At 37.4% G+C, this 24,004-nt stretch overlaps 3 protein-coding genes across 6 annotated transcripts; 1 reads left to right on the top strand and 2 right to left on the bottom strand.

Annotated features, from left to right (window-relative positions):
- Positions 1 to 348: 348 nt before the first annotated feature.
- LOC113779927 (DNA polymerase epsilon subunit 3) lies at positions 349 to 3,150 on the top strand. The gene is made up of 3 exons (XM_027325721.1): positions 349 to 595; positions 917 to 1,035; positions 2,765 to 3,150. The coding sequence occupies exons 1-3, from the start codon at positions 366 to 368 to the stop codon at positions 2,917 to 2,919; spliced, it is 504 nt and encodes a 167-aa protein (XP_027181522.1). The 5' UTR covers positions 349 to 365; the 3' UTR covers positions 2,920 to 3,150.
- Positions 3,151 to 3,677: 527 nt separating this feature from the next.
- On the bottom strand, positions 3,678 to 10,644 carry LOC113750278 (heterogeneous nuclear ribonucleoprotein Q-like). 4 transcript variants are annotated; one of them, XM_027294278.1, is made up of 10 exons: positions 10,559 to 10,644; positions 8,749 to 8,764; positions 7,766 to 8,212; positions 7,570 to 7,686; positions 7,230 to 7,370; positions 6,925 to 7,098; positions 6,272 to 6,482; positions 6,009 to 6,184; positions 4,923 to 5,008; positions 3,678 to 4,093 (listed from the first exon to the last, which is right to left on the bottom strand). In XM_027294278.1, exons 3-10 carry the CDS (start codon positions 8,177 to 8,179, stop codon positions 3,943 to 3,945), a joined length of 1,470 nt encoding a protein of 489 aa, XP_027150079.1. In that variant the 5' UTR covers positions 8,180 to 8,212; positions 8,749 to 8,764; positions 10,559 to 10,644; the 3' UTR covers positions 3,678 to 3,942. The 4 variants fall into 4 exon arrangements, with proteins under 4 accessions (XP_027150079.1, XP_027150094.1, XP_027150088.1 ...); XM_027294293.1 differs by having other exon boundaries at positions 6,272 to 6,479; XM_027294287.1 differs by having other exon boundaries at positions 7,766 to 8,269; positions 10,559 to 10,616.
- Positions 10,645 to 12,202: 1,558 nt separating this feature from the next.
- On the bottom strand, positions 12,203 to 19,524 carry LOC113782515 (protein transport protein SEC24). The gene is made up of 14 exons (XM_027328408.1): positions 19,151 to 19,524; positions 18,581 to 18,640; positions 17,559 to 17,612; positions 17,289 to 17,461; positions 16,951 to 17,137; positions 16,565 to 16,710; positions 16,336 to 16,490; positions 16,050 to 16,131; positions 15,851 to 15,966; positions 15,390 to 15,488; positions 14,892 to 15,015; positions 13,900 to 14,177; positions 12,964 to 13,178; positions 12,203 to 12,821 (listed from the first exon to the last, which is right to left on the bottom strand). The coding sequence occupies exons 1-14, from the start codon at positions 19,476 to 19,478 to the stop codon at positions 12,610 to 12,612; spliced, it is 2,229 nt and encodes a 742-aa protein (XP_027184209.1). The 5' UTR covers positions 19,479 to 19,524; the 3' UTR covers positions 12,203 to 12,609.
- Between the last annotated feature and the right edge of the window lie 4,480 nt (positions 19,525 to 24,004).

Raw genomic sequence — 24,004 nt, 5'->3', positions numbered from 1 at the left:
ATACAGCATTTTATATACAGATAATTTCTATGCCATGCTACAAGAAATTATAGACTCTTCATTTTGTATTAGAGTATTCATATCCATAGCTCGTCTATATCCGAGTCCAAGTGTCTAGGAATTGTATGAGTTTGGACACGTGCGGACTGTATTGTAACAACACTTTCTACAAATACCCTTCGAAGCAAAAAAAAAAAAACCACAAAAATAACAAAGACGTGATAGTGAGCATAACGCTTTCTACAAATGGCGGGAAAAAGATGGGAAGCAGGGTCAAGGCAGAGGCAGGCCGCCAGCTACTATATAAGTATCAATAATCAACGGGTATATATAAGAGAGCGCGCGTGTAATACGTTTATGTAGGAATGGCGGAAAAAGAGAAAGAGAAAGAGAAAGCGAAGGAGAATGGTGAAGTGACGACGGTGACGGAATCGGCGGCTGGGGAATTAGAGGAGTTGCCGAAGACAATTGTCCGGCGGCTGGTGAAAGATAAGCTCTCTCAGCTCTCTGCCGAGTCTGAAATCACCGTTTTCCGCGAAGCCCTGCAGGCCTTCTCCGAAAGCGGTCGCATCTTCATCCACTACCTCACCGCCACGTGAGTTCGATTTACAGATTCATACGAGTATTTCGATGTATGATAATTATTAGTTGACGGACAAGTATAAGAATTTGTGCTTTCCTAGGGTTTGAAGTTTTCTTTTTCGGCCAAAAATATTGTAATTCCGAGCAATTTCGGGGATTCACTTCTAAGATCTCCGATTAGTCGATGCAATTTCGAAAGTTTTTCAAATTAGAGAAAACTCAAGCTTGAAATAAACCAAGAGAATGCATTTGTTGTTCCGAGTTTGTACACTGTTAAATCTGTTTGTTAAGTGAAGTGTGAGTGGGTGATATGTTTTCAATGAACGGTTTGTAGTGCAAATGATATATGCAAGGAGTCGAATAGGCAGATAATAAATGCCGAGGATGTTTTGAAGGCGCTTGAGGAGATAGATTTTCCAGAGTTTGTTCAGCCTCTCAGGGCCTCTCTTGAAGGTCTGTACCTCTTTTATGTCAATGCAGTTGCTTAATTATGTTTTTGGTAGCAAAAGTCAGCATTGTCTATATCTGGAGTGGTTAAAAGCTGCCTTTCACTTGGGGACTTCTATGGCCTAACTTTATCCATTTGTCTGGAGGAGCATCTTTTTTTTTTTTTTTGATCGAAATGATAGATTGCATATATTGGTTAAAAGTATATACAGTTCGAGCAAAGGCTCGAATGTACTGTTGTGCATTTAGCACAGTAGGTTGGGGTTGACCCATTCTACATCATGATAATTGCTCAAGGCTTGAGCACTAAGATAATAACTAAGATCATTCTTGTTTACATCATTCAGACAAAAGGAGCATTTGTAAAACAAGTACTCAGCTCTTATATTAGATTGTGAAAAATATGAAAATTCGTGCTCTACAAGATCTCAAGGCAGCTAAGCTAATTTTTTTTTTTAAAGATGTCACTAATCTACCATGTTCCATCTCTTAGTGACCAAATTGCAGGAAATGCCCTGAAGTGGATGTATGGTTGCAGGTCCTGTAGGTATTATGCCTTTCAGCAGTTGACCATGTCCTAATACTGGCTTGAAACAAGCATATCCAGAGAGTTATGAGATGAAACAGACACAAAAATCCCTGCTTGTGCATTAGCTTTAGAAAGAGTCCCTAATATGTCTATATTTCTCTCATATTGAAGCCATTCTCCCTGATCATTCTTGCATTGCTTGCTCCGAAAAGTCATTGGAAGTGCTTAATAATAATTAAAAAATTTGACAAACTTGTCTTGAAAGTAATGTATCGATGTGCACTAAATCACTTGAGCATGAAGAAGAATTAGTTGGAGCATCTGTACTAGTTCGTTATCTTGCAACCAATTGAAATTCATTTAGTTTCATCAGTTGAGAAGTCAAAAGTCAATTATAAATCTATAAAGATGCTCGCTCTCAGGAATTGCAGTTGTTAACTTTGATTCAGTTTGTCTGACTTGTATCACTTTAGATATCCTTAAATCCTATGTAGCGGAGTCTATTTCTAGTAATGCATTCAATGGATAGAACATCAGACAACCAGTGTGTGCTTAAATTCATTAGGCAGTATTAGTCATTTGGTGCTTTGGCAGCAAAAGTCCTGTCCATTAGCTAGTTTTTTCCCCACTTTATTTTTTGTTTCAAAGTTTCTTCCTTGTAGAATTTGCAACCAAGATTTGGCCTTGCTCATGTCATATGAACTAGCTGTTTTGAGATTAACCTGAGCTCTGTATATGCATCCTATTTTTTTTTAACTGATCTGTGTTCTCTTTTTTTTTTTTTTGAGCCAATGCCATATGTGACTGTTGGAGATTGCCTTTGTTTTCTACCTTGGTTTTCCCTTTATTCAAGACATTCTGCAGGACAAATTAACTCTTTCAGCGCATGAAAAAGCATTAGCAAGACACTCGTTATTGGACTGAAGTTATGCTTCCACAGTAAATTGATCATGTAGGGATCACCATATTATTTTATTTTTTATTGTATCCCTCGATGCTGCCATTCTTCATACATATTTAGCTGAACAATTACACGTAACTGGATGGAGAAGTTGTGTTGCCTGGTAATTTTTCAGAGATTGGAAGAATTCGAAAATGAAGAAAGAAAGAGTAATAAATCTCTTTATAAGACAATTATTGGGTAGCTTGTGAGTGGTGAGCTTACTGGATTTCTTGCATTTTTTTTCCTTTTCCTTCATCAAACAGAATTTCGCCAAAGGAATGCTGGAAAGAGATCAGGATCTTCGAAGGCCAAGGAAGCTGATAGAAAGGGCAAAAGGAAAGAGCCACCTACAGCAGAAGCGGAAGATGAGCAAGATGCAACTAAAAGTGATGAAAGTGAAGATGGTGCTGATGACTGAGGAGATTTTTCCCCAAGTTAGCATAGCCACCCCCCCCCCCCCTTTCCTCCTCCTCTTCTCTCTTAAGAAGGTAGCCAAGCATAAATTATAGTAATACGGTCCAGATGGATATATTGGGTATGCTTGAGCGTGTGTAGCCTAAGCCTACTGAAAGTTGACGTGGTTTACAAAATTGGCATTTTTGGTGCAGTTTCACTTGCTATATTAGGCTTTTCTTTGGTCTTCTTGAAAGCTGATACTTGCGTTAACTGAGTCTACCTATTGGCCATCCCTTTTGCTTCTGTCCTCTAAAGACTGAATTGGAAGAAGGGAGAACATTCAGTTGCAAAAATATGCTATATGATGCTGAAAGCTACTACTATCTTTTAAATGCTGAAAGCTACTTGGAACAAAGAAAATTCCGTTCACTATAGAAGGCTATTTTCTCTGTAAATTCACCTTGGTTGATGTTTATGTTTCATATCAATATTTTCCAGTTAAATATGGTGATCTTTTACTGCCATTTTATTTGTGTGCGATTTTAATTGACCTTCTCTGTACCGAGTTGACAGATTAAACAAATTTAGCACTACTGCCTTGACCGATTATTTGCCTGGCGAATGCACCAACATTTCCGTCATTAACGTGGAACCTAGGGTGAGGCTAGTGCAATAGTCTGTCTAGTTTTGGCTTTTCGGTATGGAGGCCCTAGACGTGAAATTGAGCTTAATAGTATCCTCACAGTTTTTCATTTTTTATTTGTCCAATTCATTGTATAATTTTGGTGAACATTACAAATTTCATAGAAGCATTCGAAAGAATTTTGGCATATTCAGCTTTTCCCGAAGGCTCAAAGCCTCGAAGAACATCTTTGACCTAAGTAATTCAGCAATGTACTACAACACCAAAAAAAAAAAAGCTCAAAATGCTAGGACTTAGATGAGTAGAACAATTCGCCTAAACATCCAACATATTAAGTCCCAACTTTTAACTTAAAAAGCCCAAGAAGCACACGTCTGTAGGCTCCAAAAAAAAAAAAAGCAGCTAGTAAGGCCGATATCTACGCCCCTGGCTACTATTGTTACTCTGCCTACCCCTGCCTGAATTGCTGCCACTTTTGTTGCCACTACCACTGCTAATCCTGCTGTCAGCTTTCTGCTGTGGGGGTGTGTATGGCTGAGCTCCTGGCTGTTGCCTGCAAGACAAAGAAAGAATAGTTGACATCCTTCTGTGGATATACAGTTAATGCCTCGTGCAATAGAACAAAGGACCAGATTTACTTTATTCTTCATCTCATATCTGCTCCCCTAGGCTCCGACTTGCAATTCCATAAAAAACTCTGAGGAAATCAACCTTATGCACAACCAAATTTATGCTTCACCTACCCTCTTCCATTTTATACACCAGGTACCAGTTAATTTGCTTTTACAAGATTTCCAATGTATATAGCCTAGAATTGAACCCAAAGAGTACCCATTACCAAATTGTCGAACATCATATTATTAGTACTAGCACCCTTATTATCATGCCAATAATCACATATCTAGCGAAGCAAAACCAGAACTACTGGAACAAATGAAAAATAAAAAAAGAAAACCTCCAAAGTTTATGGGCCTAATTCTTAAAGTAACATATCAGAGTTAGTTCAGCATGCAATCTGTTTATCTACTGAGAATTACTCAAATCACATCTGATGGTCACATTTGCAAATTCAGAGGTTTCCCCAGATGAACATAGAAAACTAGCATTCTTTCCCAGGTTAATAAGGTCTATACAGGCCAGTTAAAAACTTGGCTTTCAACAATGATAGGAAGAAGTACTTGGTCCAGATAATCAGATTATGTTTTTACTACAAGTTATGGAAGTATGCATACTGCCATAGTGAATATACATACCAGAGCATGGCACATAAACACCAAAGAACCATAGAACCAAAAAAAAGTTAAATAAGAAGCTCACTCTAGCAACAAGTCAACTGAGTATAACTTTATAAAAAGACAAGAAACTTTCAGTAAAACACTTACAGAACATATCCTATCCGTCCATCAGGAAGAAGCATTGGCATCATGGCCATGCCAGCTGGTGATGGTCCCCTGCCATAGATGAAAGGCTGCACCATAGATACAGAAGAATGTTATAAGAAGGCCAAAAATGTGAAAATAACCAGGAAAGAGATTGAACAAAAAAGTCAACCCAACGTGTAGAATTTATGACTATTTAACCATACAATACCATAAATCAGTTTTCAGATACGATTATGTTCCACAAGATGATAGGCATAACAAGAAAGATGGGACATTACATATTTTAAACAATTCAAGTTTAATGTTCAACAAGGCACTTCTGTCTTCAGTTCACCAGCAAACACAGTGAATGAACAGGTTTTTTTTTGGGGGGTTTTTTTAGGGGGAGGGGGGGGAGGTTGGGGTGAAGATGTAGTAACATGGATAGCAAACGTTTCATAACTACAACCATAAATGGATTTCCTGATAAATTCCAATATGTCTAGAATTCTTAGAATTTCAAACCAGTAAAACAGACATATGAGAATACAGAAACTATAATTTGTTGGTTTTCATAGATCAGACACAGAAAACAATTCAGATGAAGTGGGACATGTCTATAAATATAAGAAAAGATCATGTTTGGTTTGCAACTGCACACATACTGTAAACAATCACAAAAAGTATTTCAATCATTGACCCAAATGACATAATCCTGACATAATCCAATCTCCTCCTAAATCCAACCAAGAAAGCAGTATACTTATCAGCGTACTGAGTACTTTCACATACAAATACAAAAACATAGAATCATTCACTTTCTTGGATTTTAAGAAACCAAAGCCTATCGGCTGCTCGGTCAGCTGACAGAAAATCTAAGTCTTTCTTTTGTCTATTTTATTTTACTAATCCATATTTCCAGCAACAATCTATTTAGTAAACCCTTTGGTTTACAAGATAATGTTAGGAACAGAAATTAATAACAGAAAAAATTAATGGTACTGAACAAACAATAAAGTGGAAAGTATAGATTAGGTAGCACCATCTTTCACGATCAGCAAGGGAGAGAAAGGGAATGAAGGAAACCATGGATACAAACATTCATACCTGAGCAAAGCCAGTCGTACCAAATCCTGCCCCTACTGCACCATATGCACCACCAACCAAACCAAAACTAACAGGGGGTGCATAACTAGGCAGCAAAGCAGACTTCTGTACATTTGGTCCTCCAGTAGGTTTTTGTTCTGCCTGTGGTTTTGCAAGAGAGCACTCGACCACTTGTCCTGGCATTCATCAACAAATGATGGTTTATCAGCATTTTTGCTGAGAATAAAATAGCAAGAAACTAGAAAAGCTGACACAGGCAATACCATTAATCTCATATTTCTCAGTGTTTTGAAGTGCTTTCATGGTGCTTGATCTCTCTGCAAAGTGCACAAAACCGATTCTGTTCTTTTCCTGTCCAGCCTTTGCTGGTGGCAGCACAATTTTTGTGATTTTCCCATGGTGTTCGAATAGCTTCTTTAACTGATCTTGGGTGATATCTTTAGGCAAGTTTTTCACATAAACTGCCTTCACCTGCTGAGAGAAACACGGACATATTACTCTTGTATCCGCAAAAACTTCTACATTAACAGAATTGATGTAACAACTTCAGAAACCAGAGAGGCTGACAAAGTAACCAGTTAATAAGAAGCCAAAAACACAAAATATTCCAGAAGCACTAGATATGTACTTTCTAAACTTTGATTGTCTAACTTTGTGGGTGTGTATGTGTGTTAATTGTCAACCATAAGAAGACAGATTTTGGCCGCAGCTCTGAGGGTCCAAGTCATTACCCTAAGGTTATACACTGCAGACAATGCATGCTTATGCAGATTTTCTGAAACCATATGTGAATCCACAGCACACATGCATATGCGTGCAGACTCCAATAATTTACTAGTAGCAATACCCTTACCCTTCTGTCTATCATGCAATACCCCTCCTTAAAGGTGGATAAATCCATATAATATTCTCAAACCTGTGAAGCAGCTGAAGACTCGGCATGTTTAGGATCAGCCCAACTGACAGTTGGAGCATTATTATCCAGCTTAAAATTTGGGTTGATCATCTTTTGCCTTGAATATTCAGCACATGCATGATTGTGATATTCTATAAATGCAAATCCCCTATTGTTTTGTGAATTTTTTATGTCCTGCATATAACAAAAAGAGGAGTAAATGATCATGGCTTGGGTAAGACTTACAAAAATTATATTACCTGCATTAAAATTTACATGCTGAAAAATAACATGAAATGAAGAATGAAGCCATATATGATACAAACCTTAACCAGTTCCACAGAAGTAACACCAGGTCCCACCTCCATCACAGCCTTCTTTAAATCTTCATCACCCCAGTTCCTTGGAACATTACCAATAAATAAACGATGCTTCGCTTGAGATGTAGAACATTTGACTTTTTTGCCCTATGAGTGAGAGAGAAATGGGAAGAGAAGAAGAATAAGTTAAAGAGCAATCAGTACTTCCAGCATATAGAACATTGTCAAGCATAAAACACAAACAGCACAGGAAAGAAGTAACAAAGTGTGTTGTGAGAGTAGAAGCAATAGCTACGAGTATTGCCATAGTACCCACGAAATCGGCTCAACAATATGTTAAAATTACCTTGAATTCAGTGTTATTAAGATCCCGAATTGCTTTGGTTGCAAGCTCAACACTTTTAAAGGTGACAAAAGCATAGCCCTTGTTCTCACTGGAATCTTTCCCTTTCATTATTCTTACCTAAATGCAACAAGAACAACAGAATTAGATGTCACGAGAACCAACATCAAAGTATACCTAAAAAGCACAAGAACCTTACCTCTGTGACTTCTCCTATTGATTCGCAAAATCCCCTTAATTCCTCTTCAGAAGCATCTCGAGAAATTCCGCCAATATATACTTCTGAACCATGAGGAGGAAGAGCAAGTAGCTCAGCATGCTTTTTATTGTCATCTTGTTCATTAACTCCTGAGACACCACTGATGGACCCATTAGCAGCTTCAATTTCCTCCTCTTCGTCCACCTCTACTTCTTCAACCTCTTCCTCTTCATCATCTTCTATCTCTTCCACTTCCTCTTCTTCTTCCACTTCTTCATACTCAACTTCTTCATCCATTAGGTCTTCATTGTCATTATCACCATCAAAGGCTAATCTCTCGTCAGAATCATTTGATTTCTCAGGTTCACCAAGCTTCTCAGCTTGTTCCAATGCATTTGCTTTCACCTTTGGCATCTTAGTATCTATTTAAGCTAGCGTTCAAGGCAACTGTGAAGAAGGTACAGAAGCCAGAAGAATTCATCGGAAGCACCATACAAATAATGACTGGTGGCAAGAAAATGAAATGCCAAGGAGAAGTGTAAGGTTGAAACCTCAATTTAACGTGACATTGACTCCAAAGAATTCAATGTGAATGATTTGTGCAGCGAAAATTTAGATATCATGGGACTAACAGTTTAGAGTAGAAAGAGAAGCCTGTATGATAACAGAAAGGAATATGAAGGAAATGCAAAAAACCAAGAAAGGTCTGTTTTGAGACAGGAATAAGGGTGATGCCAGAGAAATAATCAAACCTAAATTTGCAAATTGATGTCATTGAAAGGTACATGCAACGCGGACAATGTTGGGGTATAAGAGAAGTAGCATGTAGGAACCAAGAAGTAAACAGATAATTATAACAAAAACAGAGAATTTTAAAACGAAACATCATCAGTTATAGCATGAATCAGCCTGCTGCACAAGAAAGGAGCCAATCCACAAACTCTCCACTCTCACAAAAATAGTATCAGTACCAAATTACGTACCAAATTGTGCACCTTCCTGCAATTGGACAAAATAGAAATAGTTAAAAACATCAAAAAGGTTACAAAACATGGGGGATTAACAGGTGGGGGAGAGAGAGAGAGAGAGAGAGAGAGAGAGCGAGGGAGGGAGGGAGGGAGAGGGAGAGCACCAAAACAAGTAACTAAACAAATAATAAAACTTATTTAAAAAAAAAGGTAGAGCTTCTTAAAACAAAGAATAACAAAAAAGGCACTTAACCAAAAGGACTTGCAACCCAATTGGGAAACCTAAGTATAGAAATCACAGGGTTTTTGGCATGGGATCCTCATATCAGGAATGGGTACCAAACAAGTGACATCCATGCTGCTGTTCAGTGAACCACAATTGAGGCCAATCTACGGGAAGTGTTAAACTGGATGTTTTTACCATACCACACATGGGACTCGGGTTGCCATTTGATTATCCCCTTATTGGTAATAAAAAGCATTGCAGTTCTAGAACAAAACACAAGGAAAATGATATAAACCCATGCCAATCGTGGGGTTTATGATTCTCAATCCGATTCCTATTACCAAATCAGCTTTAAGATATTTATGCAAATTCTTGATCATGGGTGGATCTATCTCACAACAAATTCTCCAGTGACAGAACAACCACAAGGAAACAACACCAATCAATTAAGCATAGCGACTGACGAGGACTGCATGTTCCAGTGGTAAGTGGAAACTCCCACCTCACTCTCTCACTACACACAAAAACATGTACACTGACACAGATATGAGCCTTTTTATGAGCATGACTTGTTCTCAAACAAACCCCTACAAATAAATCATACATCTGTCTATTCTCCTGCTTGTGTTATCCGACCATGTCACTGAGGCACTATTATAAGACTATATCACTCAGATTCGATAACATGACTTTCTGAGTTTTTCTCAGCCTTATAAATGCTCTTCACTACTTCCCTTCTTCCCAATCCTCCTCATCCACCGCCATCTACCCAAATAATTCTTCAACACTCAACGGTACTGCCTAGGGAAATTAATGATGGATTGTAATGTGCTTACACTCCTTATCAGGCTCTGAAAGCTCCATTTCCCTCTTAGCAATGAATTCAACACAAACAATTTCAATCAGCCTCAGAATTTCTAGTTGATCTTCTCTCCAGCATCATCATTGTCCATTCATAGTACAGTTCCAGCACCGCCCTTCCATCAACCATCCTCAAACCCAATATCAAATATACAAAGCTCACTACGTATCTCAAAAAGAATCCATTACAGAGAACATAATGCATAAAAATTTATCAAAAACTTACCTAAATCTGCATCCTCAGCTAAATAAAGCTTTCTGAGGAGGTCAAATTTTCGTAATTCAATCATTTTCTATCCACACTACTAATTCCGCACAATTTAGTTTTTCAGAACATTTAAAAAGAAAGAAACCCACCTTCAGCTTATAAAAGGCCCACAGAATAATCAACAGAATATTTATAACTTTTCTACAACAGCAATAAAGCCGAAATCTGGTAAATTGATTGATTTTCCCAAACCCCCTAGAAAGATACCACCAAAATGCCAACACATTTAAACCTTTCAATGAACTACCTTCCCTTAAATTTCAATATAAAAAATTCCTATCACCTTTTACCTATTAGAAACAGAGAAGACGAAACCCTAGTTTTCAATTTGCTACTTAAACATACAGACCTAGAAACATACGGAAGCTAGCTTCATTGACGAAAATTACCTCATTGGAAACGTATGAAATCACGAAAGAAACGTTAAAAGCGTAGCATAAAACGATGCAGGTAGCAAAGAGAGAAAGTACCAATTCTTTGGAGCTCCGGCGACGTCCGAAGAGCTGTTCAAGGAGAAAGTGAAAGAAAGCAGAAAGGTCTCGTCTCCTTCGGGCAGTTGGCCACTTTATATAATTTGTGTGTTAAGTATAAAACTTGGGTCCCCCCTATTATCACTCGCTTGCACATAGACACATTTTCCAACCCACCTTTTTATATTTTTAATCACCTTTTTATCTCACATACATCACATCACAAAAAGTGTTACAGTAATTATTCCAAATAATATTTCAAATAATACACTATCCAAACACTCCCAAATACGAGAATGGCAAAATTATAAGGTTGGTGTAAAAAATACGAGAATGGCAAAATTATGCAGATAAATCCACACATGAATAATATAAGAAATATATTGGAAAGTTATGGAATAAAAAATGTATAGAATTAATAAAACATTTTTTTAAAGATTATGATATATTAATACCAATTTTAACTCTTATCCATGCATGTTAGACATTAAACTAGTTGAGATTTTATTGCCTTATTAGTATTATACACATTAATCTATAAAAACTGTGATGTATAATTATGATATACCTTGTTGCTATTTTGTGATAACTCAAAAAATATGTCATTGTCTTACATAATTTATAAAGCTTTTTAAAAATTAAAATATAATTCATGAACTTCAATAGTTTATTTCTACATGTTTTACACAATTAGATGAAAAGAACAAGTATTTTTTATACAATATTTTAAAAATACATAAAATACAAAAATTTGTTTGAGAATTTGGAAGGCAAATTTTGCCTAATTTTTCTTCTCCCAGTTTTTTTAACTACTTCAACTAAGAATATCAAAAAAAATTTCAAAATTTTTAAAATATACTTATCAAAATATCTAAATATACAACAAAAAAAATTCCTTCTTTCCTTTCTTCTCCTTCGTCCTCTTCCCACCTCAACTCACTACCAACAACTCCGTTGCCGACCATGGTTGCCCTGCACCTCCACCGATGTCTCCTTTTTTCTTTCTTTTTTTTTTCGTCTCCTCCTCCTCCGTTCTCCTTCTTTCTTCTTTCTCCCTTCTCCTCCACCTCCCCCTTCCCTCAATCCCTCTCCTGCCTCTCTCTGGTCATGCAATCAGAGGAAAGCGCAAGAGGGGAAGGGGGGTCGAAAGAAGGGAAAGCCAGAGAAGGAAAGGAGAGAGGAGAAAGAGAGAAGGAGAAGGAACAGAAACGGAGGAGGAGAGGGGGGGGGGGAAGAGGGCTAAGGTGGTGATGGCTGTTAGTGATACAACTCGAGATGTGGCGGGAGGGAAGAAAAACAAGAAAAAGAAAAAGAAAAAAAATTCCTCCAAACCTTCAAATCTAAAAAAGATATTCTATAATTTTTACAATAAATTACAGTAAAATTTCATACAAACATCCAAAAAAAAACTCACTATCTAAATGGACTCTCATTCGGATGATGCACATGAGCGCGATATCATACAAATGTGATCCGACTAATTTTAAGTTTTGGCATTACTAAACCTTGATCGTCGAAGGGTTCTCGCCTTAATGAAGACCAACCTTGGTCATCGAAGGGTTCAAGAGTCCAAGTATGAGCGGAAACATACAAGGAAATAATATAGAGATTTGATACGACTAAAATTTATGTCTCAAGCATTCAAACTTTAACATTGCAGAGATTATTGATTGCAGAATAAGACCGCATTCAAAACACTTAACTACAATCACAAAGAGGAATAGGCCACATGGACTATGTCAAAATAAATTGAACCAAAAAAAAAAAAAAAAAAAAACAATGGAGGCAATATAAACATGTGCAGACAAAATTCTAATTTTAGGAAAGGGAAAAATGGATTCCCTCCTTTTCGCGACTACAGCAAATACTTTGGATGGAACTAATTTAGTACAAGAAGACAGCCTCGTCTCTTCTGCTTCAAGACACGCACACACTCTGTCTCTCTCTCTCTCTCTCTCTTACTGCAGCTACAAAGCACATCAGTATACTCTTTGTTTGCCAAGTGATCCTGTCCTTAATTTTACATCTAACTGAGGTATGATGCGGCTCACTCATTTCAGATATTCCAACACGCCATGATTTATCTCCTCCAGGAAAGAAACGAAGCCCATGACACTAGTGAATCCGCTGCCTTCAACGTCTTGTTCCTCTATAAGATAGTTTTCAAAAATTGTGGAATCATCCTGCCCTCCTCTTATAAACATGAGTGTTGGTGTAATGCATCGCTCTTGCTTTAACTTGTTTATGGTAGTTCTTAATAAGCCTGGCAGTGAAAAGAAAAATGAAAGTGGGCAAAATCGAAGCCAACCTTAATTCATTGGATAAAGAAAAACCACAATTCTCATTGTTATAAAGAAACAGTTATGGTTATCGAAAAAGCATCAAAGCAAGGCAAGAAAACTTACAGTCTTGAGGTGGAGGAAAAGGAAGTGCAGGGTCTGCAGTAGAAGAATAGAATACAATGAGGGTAGTGAATGCATCGAGAAAAAATATTGGACTTCCACTTGTGATCAATGCAGCGCGACTCAAGGAATGGCGTGGGAAGGCTTGTTTATCCGGAGTGGCAAATGATGTCAAGATAGGATATATAGCTCGGTGAAGAGATGAAGGTCCTAAAGCACTGCATCCAAAGTTCAAAACAGTGAATTGTGACGTAATATCCAAAATTTTCAATCAACTCAACAACTGGCACAAGAGAATTAGAAGAGCTCCCTTGGCAGTTTCAGAGAACCAAAATTCCATCTCCATGTGTATCCTACCTTGACAAATGCTAAACTAGTCAACTAGATCATGGCAAATTGACTAGACTGAAGAAAACATTTACCTAGTGCTGGATAATCAACCATAAACATTTTCAGAACAAAAATAAGGCAAAATAATGTTGAGAGTTGATCAATCTTGAATCAGAAATCAGCTAAAGAATATTTGTGTCACCCTTAATCAACCCCATTACAACCTGAGATTAAAAACAATGATCCTATATTATGATGACCACACAGCAGACACGTGATTTAGGCACAAAAGCAATTTTAAGAATCACAGTCCATGCAATCTTGTGTGGGTTTCCCTCTTGATCTAACAGCACTTAAATCATGCAAGAAATTTTTCAACTGCTTTCTTCAATACCAAGGAGGGCAGATTAATATATGAAACATGGCACTTCAATCCAATCTTATACTTGATTAGCTGACCTCCTTACCTTAGTCTTTTACTGCAAGGAGAAACTAAAGAAGCATATACTTGCAACGCAACACAAAACAAGCTGCAGTTTTACGCCTACTTGCATCTGAAATGACTGATTATACCTCTGAGAAGTCTCAGTAACTAAACTCCTAACTTACCTGAATAGACACTGAAGATATATTCGGTAATCTGGATGAACACCTTCTTCATGCAGGCGGAGTAGAGGATTTCGCAACAAAGCAAAAACTAAGCGGGGCAAAGGGTGAAGCTGTGGGCACTGGGAGAATGCAACATCAACATGAGCTGTAGCTGAATTTCCACGCTCAAATTGCAGAAGTTTGCAAGCATCATTATATCGAGCTGTAAGGAGTACAAGCCAATCATTAAGTAAGACCCTGCCTTCTCTAACTCCTTGCTCCAATGAAATCAATATGACCTGAGTCAAAAATATATGAACAATCAGCTAGAAAAAATTAATGCCTCACTTCCTTTAATAATGACAACATCACCTTCTATTTATCAACAACAAGTTTCTACACTTGCTGGAACTGCAGGTGGTATTATATGTCTTCTATGTTCCATGTCATCGTATTACTGATTTTCAACTATGCGATATAGAAGGCAAGCAAAAAAAGATTATTTATTTTAACCACCGCATAGGTGCATATTTATGAATAAATTGAAGCTAAGCTGAACTACAATTGAGGGAGAGAAAAAAAAGGCAAACAGTTCTAAAGGAAAACAAACTGATCATTCAAAAGCAAACAGTTCTAAAGAAAAACAAAGTGATGATTCTAATTTATCATTTTCTTTGTGAAATGAAAGAGAGAGATATGTAAATGATGTACAAAGTTTGTAGTTTTCTCTTCAAATGTATAATCCTGCCAAGTGTGCACCAACACATCCTGACTATAATAAAGATGAGTGTCTAAGTATTAAACCGCAATAGCATTGGGCATCTTCCTTCCACCATCACTTCTTTTACAAACTAATAAACTTTACAAAATCTGGTCATAAAGCCATCCTCTGATTTATTATTCTTCACCCTTTTCGCCCATCTTGTATAGTCTTTTAAGAAGATGTACACAAAGAATTCCTTCCAAATATTGTAATGTATAAATAAATCACCATCGAAGTAAAATATAATTACCTTGTGCACAAGTATAGAAAGGACCACATCTGGATCAACACTATCGTACACTTCATTGATATTATGGGCAGTTGTAAATTGCAAAGTATGGATCCTTAGTCTCCTCTGAAGGGAATGCTTGTTTCTTCAGAGTAACAAGATTCAAGATTAAAATAAGATCTGTAAAGTATATTGGGAGCTGAACATTTCTTTAAAACTAAATGACAAGAAAACAAAAGACAGCACACAGCAATGTTGCTGTGACACCCGAAAAAAAAATATAGGATCAATCACTTCCAGTAAAAGGATAATAATTGTCAAAAATTGCTTATGAAACTTAAAAATTACTCTGATATGCAAGATGATATATGTTTATGGTTTAACAGATTTACTTAAAATTACAGATGATGCCACTGGATTTATCATTCTTCACAAATGGACATCTAAATGAAAGGGGGAAAGAGTGTCTTACCAGCAAATTACCTAATTGAAGTTTCATTCAGCAATTAGTTGGCATACCTGTTTGCAGAACTTGATGTTGATTTTGACAGTTCATCAGGGGGCACTACAATGGTGTACTGAAAAGCAATTTGCAACATAGGAAGTTCTGTAGTATGTCTGCATTGAGATTGAACAATACAGTATCAATTTTATATCTACTCCAGATTAGAAAAATACTCAAATAAAACCAGGAAAATAAACCAAAGAGGGGAAAACGAAAAAAAAAAGGGAAATATGAAGCAAGCCTACCCCCTAAAAATACTGAAGAATTAAAAATTCCAAAAGCTTTTACATCTCATGGATTCTAAAGGTAACAAAGTATTGAGACATGTTCGTCACCAGCTACATACTCATATAAGGTAGCAAGATGCATCATTTAGTGAAACAACAGACATGATCAAGCCGCACAGTAAGTAGGAACGACATGAACCTAAAAGTAGATATTTAAAAAAAATATATACGGAAAAGATTCTTTTTACCTGGAAAATCCAGAATCATTTGCAAAGTCAAAATCATAAGCATATGTGGCAAAGGAATCACAACAAATGATATGTTGTACATTCTCATATTGAGGATCTGGGAAAAAATGGCCATACTGTATGAAAACAAAATGCCAATGTTATATATAATCACCAATCACGGAAGTGAATAGAATTGCAAAGACAGATGAGCACTTACTGAATTACCAACTTTAAACTCAGAAGATGTTCTCAACCGGAGCACACAATTAAAAGCATAAGGACGACTTAACATGCGGTACCTGTAAAACATCATCATATCACCCAGACTCGTAAAAGATCCCCAAGAATTAGGTAGTTAAAATGTAGAGAAATTTGACAGAAAAAAAAATTAGTTCCATTTTTTATTAAAATTAGACCAGTACTCCTTTTCAGACTAAATATAGGCCTGGTATCACCTTCAAAATACAAATAAAGTCAAAAAATTCACTAGCACTCCTACTCACATGTCCTGTGGCAGTGTTGAGTTGTCAGTATTTGTATATAAAAACAGTGAGCCCCCACTCTCAATACTGAGAAATTTTAGAGATGCTAGATCTGTGTACTCATTTGTAACAGCAAATATGTCCACACAAACACCTGCTTGAACAGCGACAGTAGCCTGTGAAATATATGTCAATGCTTTTCCATAAGAATAATTAAACATCCATTTAAAACAACATGAATTCTATATACCAAATCTTTATAAAATGGTGTCTGTTCTGGAAGTAGAGCCAGGTCTGCATCCTCTCCTTTACTGGCATATTGCTCACCATACCTTCTAGTATCCAGCTCTCCAGCACCAAAATCAGGTGGACCGGATAGAAAAGCAAAAATTCTTCCTGCACTTCAATTAATGTGCAACAATGTCAAAGGATAAGATCAACGTCACATCTCTGATAAGCACATTCAGAGACATTAATGACCTGACATTTAAAAAAAAAAAAAAAAAACTCTTGGAGCACGATATATAAGAAATTCTGAGACCAAAAAATAATTGCAATTCAAGAATACTAAAAAATTAAAAGAACCCAAAGAAAAACAGATTGTACAAGTAGAAGAAATTATAAAATCAGTACTACCTAATGCAAAAGTATTTCCATATTCTGAACCAAGATAATTAAGAAGAGCTTCCATTGCCACCCCAAAGCCTCGCCCGCCCAACAGAACCCCATCTACTCCTTGACCGGCAGCTGTGGTCCTCTCCCACGAATTTGTGGGTTTTAGCGCTTCAAGTGCAGATGCAATACGGTCCTTACAGGTATCAACCTGCAAGAGAGATTAGAGAGACTCAGGCCCACAATTTCTTCAGTAGCGTAACAACCCTAATGGAAGATGTTCCAGATTCACCCTAAAGCTTGATATGATTTTGCTTTTACAAGAGAGAAAATCGCTAGAATGATTATGTTAACCAACGCACTGGAGCCAAAAATGAAGACAAAGGCATAACATCATCAAGCTCAATTGGGAGGCTGCCATCTGAATCTGGAGGAATGAAAACATTTTTCACCACTGGGATTGGACCTTGAACATCGAACAAACCAACTTTGTGGCTAAAAGTAGCAAGCCCAAAAAGTGATCCAGGTCCAAGGGCTGAAGAAAAGAAAAACAAAATATCAATGTCTAATAGGGATATGTTTCTCCAACAGATTGCAAAATTATGAGCAAATCATCCAAAAAAGTCAATCACCTTCTAAAGCAGCTAACAAAGCACTTTTAATAAGTTCCAGAAACTCTTCCGAGGCTGCAAAAGAGTTCAAGTAAGTAATTAAATCCATCACACATAACAATAGCTTGACAACAATTTCAATAACACAGAGGCCTTCCTACTAGTGTTAAACTACAAACAGGACAAAACCATAGGCATTACTAGGATCCACATATCAAAAGGTCAAAACCACTCTAAAGAAACACTATCTTATCATAAAGCCACCAACCAATTTCCATTGCCGGTTGTAAATTGTCCTCGACAAGAATTACTCATTTTATGAGAAAGTGCACCCAGAGAGGGAGAGCAAAAAGGTTAAGCAGTAAAAATAAGTCAAATTCAATACTGGCATTACCCCCATAACTTCAGCACAAAAAGTTACACAGTGAAGCCTAAATAAATGGCTGTTCTTTATTCTTAAACTGCATATAACTACCATCCTGTTTATTCTTTATTTGTCTTTCAACCTTAAAAATCATTATGACTGGTAAAACCATTTGTTAGTGAAAAAATGCAGTACAACACTGAATTAGAAACTTGAACTACGATCATGACAATTGCATAGGTTCCAGCTTGAAAACACAAAGGAACCCCAACGTTTCCAGTTCCTCTAGCAAAGGAAACAGTGCAGACAGAAACCTCAAAACAAGTCTAAATTGGAAAACTTTAGTGTTTCAATGAAGAAGATCTATTAAAACCTATTTCTACATGCACAAACCCAAAAACCTATGGAATCCTCCAATATTAAACTATTTTTTCCATGTTTCTGCTGACAGTAACTTTCAAATTGTTATTGCCAAGCAATTAAGTTCTTATGACCTATTCACTGAACCATATAGCAAAAGCTCAAGGTCTGTTAAACTTCTTATCATCAAGGATAGCAAATCCAATACCCGACCTTTAACTACTGTTTTACACATTACAACAACAGAAAAAAGGTAAAATTAACAATAAAAAAGAAGAAAGCACACAGGAGACTATTCTTACGACCAGTTAAATCTTACATGAAAGATCCACAGCCGCCACATAAACAAGTCGTGCTTGCATTTCCTCAGATTCATCTACTGCAAGAACAAGAAAACAACATAATTCAACAAACCATATTAAAAAAAGCATAGTAATGCAAACGAGATACCCATGTAGGATCTCATTTCTTGGTAACCGACTGGCAATGTATGAGATATCTCATTCAATATAATTGATAACACACATCCTACACTATCACCAAAAGCTTAAGTTGGAAAACAACTTTAGAACCTAAATTATGAGCAAAAGCTGAAACCGGGTGAATTAACATATACATAAGAACTTATACTCGCACGCTATTTAACAACAGAACAATTTCCACAGACAACTGACCATAGAAATGCAAAATTAACCTTTGCCCAGTACTGGAAAAAGGTCCAGTGAAATGCAAACCATAATCATGATTTAGCTCCAATCCACAATTTAATCAATATACACAATCCCAAATGGAAAAATCATATTGGGTGCTGTCCTGAATCCTAAAACCATCAGCAAAAACTTCAACCTAACAAATTAAAAAAAAAAAAAAAGAAGAAGAAGAAGAATACATGGCAATTCGAGGTCGATGAATGAGGAGAGATTCTCAGCACAAGAGTGGGGAAGAGAATAACGAGCGATGGCCTGAGAAGAAAGTCCATTGAGGGTTCCACAAAGCGCACAAGTCCAAGCCCACTGCTCTTGGTCGCAGAAAGTGTTGTAGTAAGCCCAGCAATTCTCGCATCGGGGCAAAAGGTTCCCGTCCGATCCGTACGCCGGTGGGCTCCCGTTCTCGTCCTTCCCGGCGAATGGCGTCACGGTTACTCCCCATGGTATCCCGCTTGATTCCAACGCTTCCTGGTTCTCCGGGAACCGGCCCACCGTTGCCCGCACCGCCATGGTGTGTCTCAGTCGCCGGAGCTGGAAATGGAGGAAGAAGATTGAAAGTTGCAAGGTTTTTTGGAGGGTTTTTTTTAATTTTTACACGTGAATCTAGCTAATAGTGGCTTGCCACCTCAGCTTTTGAGTTTTTTTTAATTACTGAAAATCATTCAAAACGTGCCTTCATTTTGTAAAATAACTTTATCGTCCCTCACTTTTAAAAGTATATTTTTACGTCCTTTACATGTTCACATTGATCAAATTTAATCTCTATCAAATTTCCGATTAGTTTTTTGTCGAAATCCATCACGTACCTTGCACATGATCATTTTTTAATGACAAAATTATCAAATCAAAATTTATATAATCCAATACATAGTTCCTTACATTTTACAAAATGATTTTTTTTCAAAGTTATTTGTACATATAATCCAATACATAGTTTTTTTTAACTCATGTATATATCTATTTTTTTCACTTGAATAATACGAACAGTATGTAATATATTTTTATTTGATTTCGCCTGAACATACTGTTCATATGAAATTAAATAGAGATATACAGAAGTTTAAAATAATTTGTTAGTTTTTCGCTCATGTTCATTTCCTTTTACTCGAAAATTGAAAATAAAGAAGATAATTAATCTTAAACATTATCAAGTGTTTATATCGAATTAAAATTAGACAGTGTCGCGCCCCACTTTTCGAATGAATGAAGTATGGTGTGTGGTGTGTAATGTGTGAACGTGTGCAAAGTGAAAAGTAAAAGGCCATGGGACTTAGAATGCGACGATTTGGCCAAGTGAAGTTCAAAAGGGTTTTTTTGTATCAAAAAATGGAGTCGCCACTTGGTATAGAGTTAGGGTGTACCAAGTCACCCAAAAATGATTTTGTTTTTGAATAAAAAAGTAAATAAACCCTTTTTGAAAACTTTTGGGTCTGCGTAACCAAAAGAGGGATCGGGGGTCACATTTGTCGAAGGGGAAGGCAAGGATAAAAAAATCCAAGGCACCCCTTCGACCTAGCCAAGGCTAGTTGCGTGACTTAAACCAATTTTTCCTAATTTTTCTACCCAAGGTATGTATCGCATATTGGATATGTCTATATGAATGCAAAACCCTAGACCTAGGGGGATTGGGGGGAAATTTCTCTTCAAAGGTTGAGTGGTGCCAATCACATTAATTGTGAAGCCCAATAATGATCCTTTTGGAGAGGTCACACCTAAACCTAAATGACGTGAAAAATGAGTGGAATGCATGCCATGTGAAAGTGTGTATGATTTCGTCCTCAGTCATTGGTGGCTCGACTTTGGCAGCTATTTTCCTCCATCTCTTGGCATAAGTCTTGTGATCCTCGGAGGGTTTTCTTTTTGTTCCTTCCAACGTGGTTCGTGTCGGAGCCAACTCGCAGTTATACTCATATTGCCTTACAAAAGCATTGGACAAGTCAATCCAGGTTTTTACTTCTTCGGACTTCAAATTTGAGTACCAATCGAGGGCATCCCCCTCCAGACTTTCCGGGAACAACCTTAGAGGCAGGTTCTCGTCGTCTACAGGCTTTCCTAACTTGTTAACAAATAGTCGGAGGTGTGTCTTGGGATTACCCGTCCCATCGTACTTGTTAAACTTAGGGGTTTTGAACCCCTCGGGCAATTGCACATTGGGAAAGAGACAAAGCTCGTCGTAGTCCAGGACTCCTTGCTTGTTCAACCCCTGACTCTTCCTCATAAACTCATCGAAACGATCAAGGCGTTTGAGCAGCTTTATATCAACGGGAGCAGAAGATTCCCCCATTTCTGCCTTGGTTTGAACAATATGGTCCGGCAGGAATGGCTCAGCAGCAGGGTAATAAAAGGTATGTGGCTCAGGTGGTATATTTGAAGTGATTTGGGGTTGTGGACCTCGCATGTGAGTAAGAGAAAATGAAGGATGAGGAGGGTAAGTGTATGGCAAATTTGTGGTGGGATAGGTGAAAGTTTCTTCGGGTGCAATAGGAAATGATGGAGTAACAGTGGCATGGGCCGAAGGTAGGACAAACGGCTCTTGCTCAGGCTGTCTGGCGGGTACAGGTTCGGGTTGAACTCCGCTGCTAATTAGCTCATCATTCAACTTCCTTTGGGCGGCCATCTCATACGCCATCTCTCCAAACTTGGTAAGCATCTCAGTCAACTGAATCCCCGAACTTGCAGTCTCGGGTTGAGCGGTAGTAGCAGACCTATCTGACTGTTCCGGTTGTGAACTCATGTTTACACGACTCCTCTGGGCTTGACTACGGGATCGCGTTATGATGGGGCTTCGACGAGAAGCTATATTTAAATATTACCTGAGAATTTTGAAAGGAATTGTCTTTAGATTCAACCCTTGCTTAGTTATTCCAATAAAAATAAAGAAAAGGAAAAGAAAAAGGCAAGAGTTAGTAACTATCCAAAAAATTCGGATGCATGTCCTATTGGGGAGCCCTTTTTATGCCAAGGGTAGGCCTAGCATGAAAATGCAATCCTCTAGGGTAAGCACTATACCATACCTGACGGATCTGATCAATTCATTGAGTGAAAAATAATTTGAAAAATTTGACCATTGTAGTGACGAGGGATTTGTCAAAATGAGGACAAGTCCGAATAGATTGATCACCTTTGATTTGCAAAACGCATGGGTTTGACCTTGACGAACTCCTATCGAAGAGATTGGAATTTGTCGACAAATTTCCTCAGTGAAGCATGAGTCAAAAACCCAACTGATTAAATAGTTGGATATGATGGATGGTTTTCTCAAAAATTGACTAGATTTCCCAATTTGGAATTTGATATCGAAACCCTAATTGGTCAATTGACAATTTATTAAAAATTGACTGGATTACCCTAAAAGGGAAACAGGTCAAATGAATTAAATGAAATTTAATTTATCCAAAATTAATCAAATCACCCTAACAAGGGTAAATCGATCAAATAGATTGAACGAAACTTGATCTATTCAAAAATCGGCTCGGTTGCCCTAAAAATGGGTAAATTGGCCAAAAGACCCTAAAAAGGGTAATTTGGTCAAATGAATTGATAATTTATTCAAAAGCGACCGAATGACCCTAAAAAGGGTAAATTGGTCAAAAAAAACCCTAAAAGGGTAAATTGGTCAAATGAATTGACGATTTATTCAAAATCGACCGAATGACCCTCAAAAGAAAAAAGGGTAAATTGGTCAAAAGAAAAAAGGGTAAATTGGTCAAATGAATTGGATGAAATGAATTTATTCAAAAATGATTAGATTGTACTAAAATTGAATGAATTGAAAAAAATGGATTGGATAAGATGGATGATTTGTTCAAAAATCGATTGAATTATTCGCCCACTGGGTGGTTTCAAGAAATCATTACAATGCCTTGGTCTATGAGCCTCTAAAATCAAAATTTGGCCTCTATATTTATCGTCTCAACAATGAGGAATCATTTGTGAATTTTCTTCGAATTAATGTCCTTTTACGCAAGGGAATTTTACCAATTTTGAGAAAATGGCCAAAAAGTGATTATTAGATGCTCATATTCCAAAAATTGCTTCATGAAAATGATCGGATCTTACCTTACCTTGTGCACTACCCCTTCGGATGGTACGAGAAAGGTAAACGTGCAAGTCTCATTTGGATTATATATCCGAGACATGGGGTGGTTTATTCCTAACACGGGATCCCCTAAATGGCATTCCCTTCCTAGGGTTTATGCGTGATGCCAGTTTATTAAAGCGATATAAATATGTGACAAATATGGCCTAAAGGATATAAATAATGCAACGGGGGAAAAGGTCTAAACATGAAATGTATTTATTGAAAGCTAACTGCAAAAAACTGGAGTTTAAACATGCGAGTTATCTAATAGGTAAGTCGCTAGAAGAGTGCCAAAGGGGCTTCTTATTACTAAGGTCACTAAAAGAGTGCCAAAAAGGCCTCTTATTGCTAAGGCATATGAATGCAAGCCAAGAAAACAAAAGAATGGTTAGTGCAATTGATAATACACATAACACATTGGGAGCAATTAAAAAAAGAAATACAATAAAAACAAGTAAAAGGGGTGGAACCCCTTCCCTCGTGCCTAATGTGCTTAAAAGAGGGTGAGGCTGACTCTATCCTAGGGAAATGCTAACATGGATGCATGAGGTTGGGGTTCACTAATGCGACTAGACTCGATAAGGCTTAAAAGGTCCCCAAGCCTTCAGACCTAAGGGAATGGGTCATCAATCCCAAGACCCTCGGTCGGTGGCTCGAGCGGTCCCCTAGGTATTGCTATGGGCGCAAAGCACACCATCCACATACCCAGAGAAACCATTCCTAGTCCTACAAGGTGGTGTGGGAAAGAGCCCACGAAAAATAAAATAAAATGGGATAAAAGCAAGTAAACGTGCACGTATGAAGTGTTTCCCCTATTTTGAGGGAAGGGGTTGAGAACCACGCGAGGCTCTAAAGGTGACACACACCCCCTCCCAAATGCAATGCAAGCGCGAGATAAAGAAGTAAATATACATCCAATCAACCAATCATACGTACGTGAGTGAAGGAATAGTTG

The sequence above is a fragment of the Coffea eugenioides genome, chromosome 1 (assembly GCF_003713205.1).
Source record: "Coffea eugenioides isolate CCC68of chromosome 1, Ceug_1.0, whole genome shotgun sequence".
NCBI lineage: Eukaryota > Viridiplantae > Streptophyta > Magnoliopsida > Gentianales > Rubiaceae > Coffea > Coffea eugenioides.
Note: the sequence above shows the minus strand (reverse complement) of the source record. Positions and strands in the feature narration are given on the sequence as shown.

What these genes read in the sequence shown, in the direction of transcription:
- LOC113779927 (XM_027325721.1), top strand. Translation starts at nt 366, where the DNA reads ATGGCGGAAAAAGAGAAAGAGAAAGAGAAAGCGAAGGAGAATGGTGAA. An exon ending in ATCCACTACCTCACCGCCAC is followed by an intron (nt 596 to 916) that starts GTGAGTTCGATT and finishes AACGGTTTGTAG; the next exon opens with TGCAAATGATATATGCAAGG. An exon ending in TCTCAGGGCCTCTCTTGAAG is followed by an intron (nt 1,036 to 2,764) that starts GTCTGTACCTCT and finishes TTCATCAAACAG; the next exon opens with AATTTCGCCAAAGGAATGCT.
- LOC113750278 (XM_027294278.1), bottom strand. Translation starts at nt 8,179, where the DNA reads ATGCCAAAGGTGAAAGCAAATGCATTGGAACAAGCTGAGAAGCTTGGT. An exon ending in CAATAGGAGAAGTCACAGAG is followed by an intron (nt 7,687 to 7,765) that starts GTAAGGTTCTTG and finishes TGTTGCATTTAG; the next exon opens with GTAAGAATAATGAAAGGGAA. An exon ending in GGACGGATAGGATATGTTCT is followed by an intron (nt 4,094 to 4,922) that starts GTAAGTGTTTTA and finishes TTTGTCTTGCAG; the next exon opens with GCAACAGCCAGGAGCTCAGC.
- LOC113782515 (XM_027328408.1), bottom strand. Translation starts at nt 19,478, where the DNA reads ATGGCGGTGCGGGCAACGGTGGGCCGGTTCCCGGAGAACCAGGAAGCG. An exon ending in TTTGTTAGCTGCTTTAGAAG is followed by an intron (nt 17,462 to 17,558) that starts GTGATTGACTTT and finishes TCTTTTCTTCAG; the next exon opens with CCCTTGGACCTGGATCACTT. An exon ending in TATCTTCAGTGTCTATTCAG is followed by an intron (nt 13,179 to 13,899) that starts GTAAGTTAGGAG and finishes CTTTGGATGCAG; the next exon opens with TGCTTTAGGACCTTCATCTC.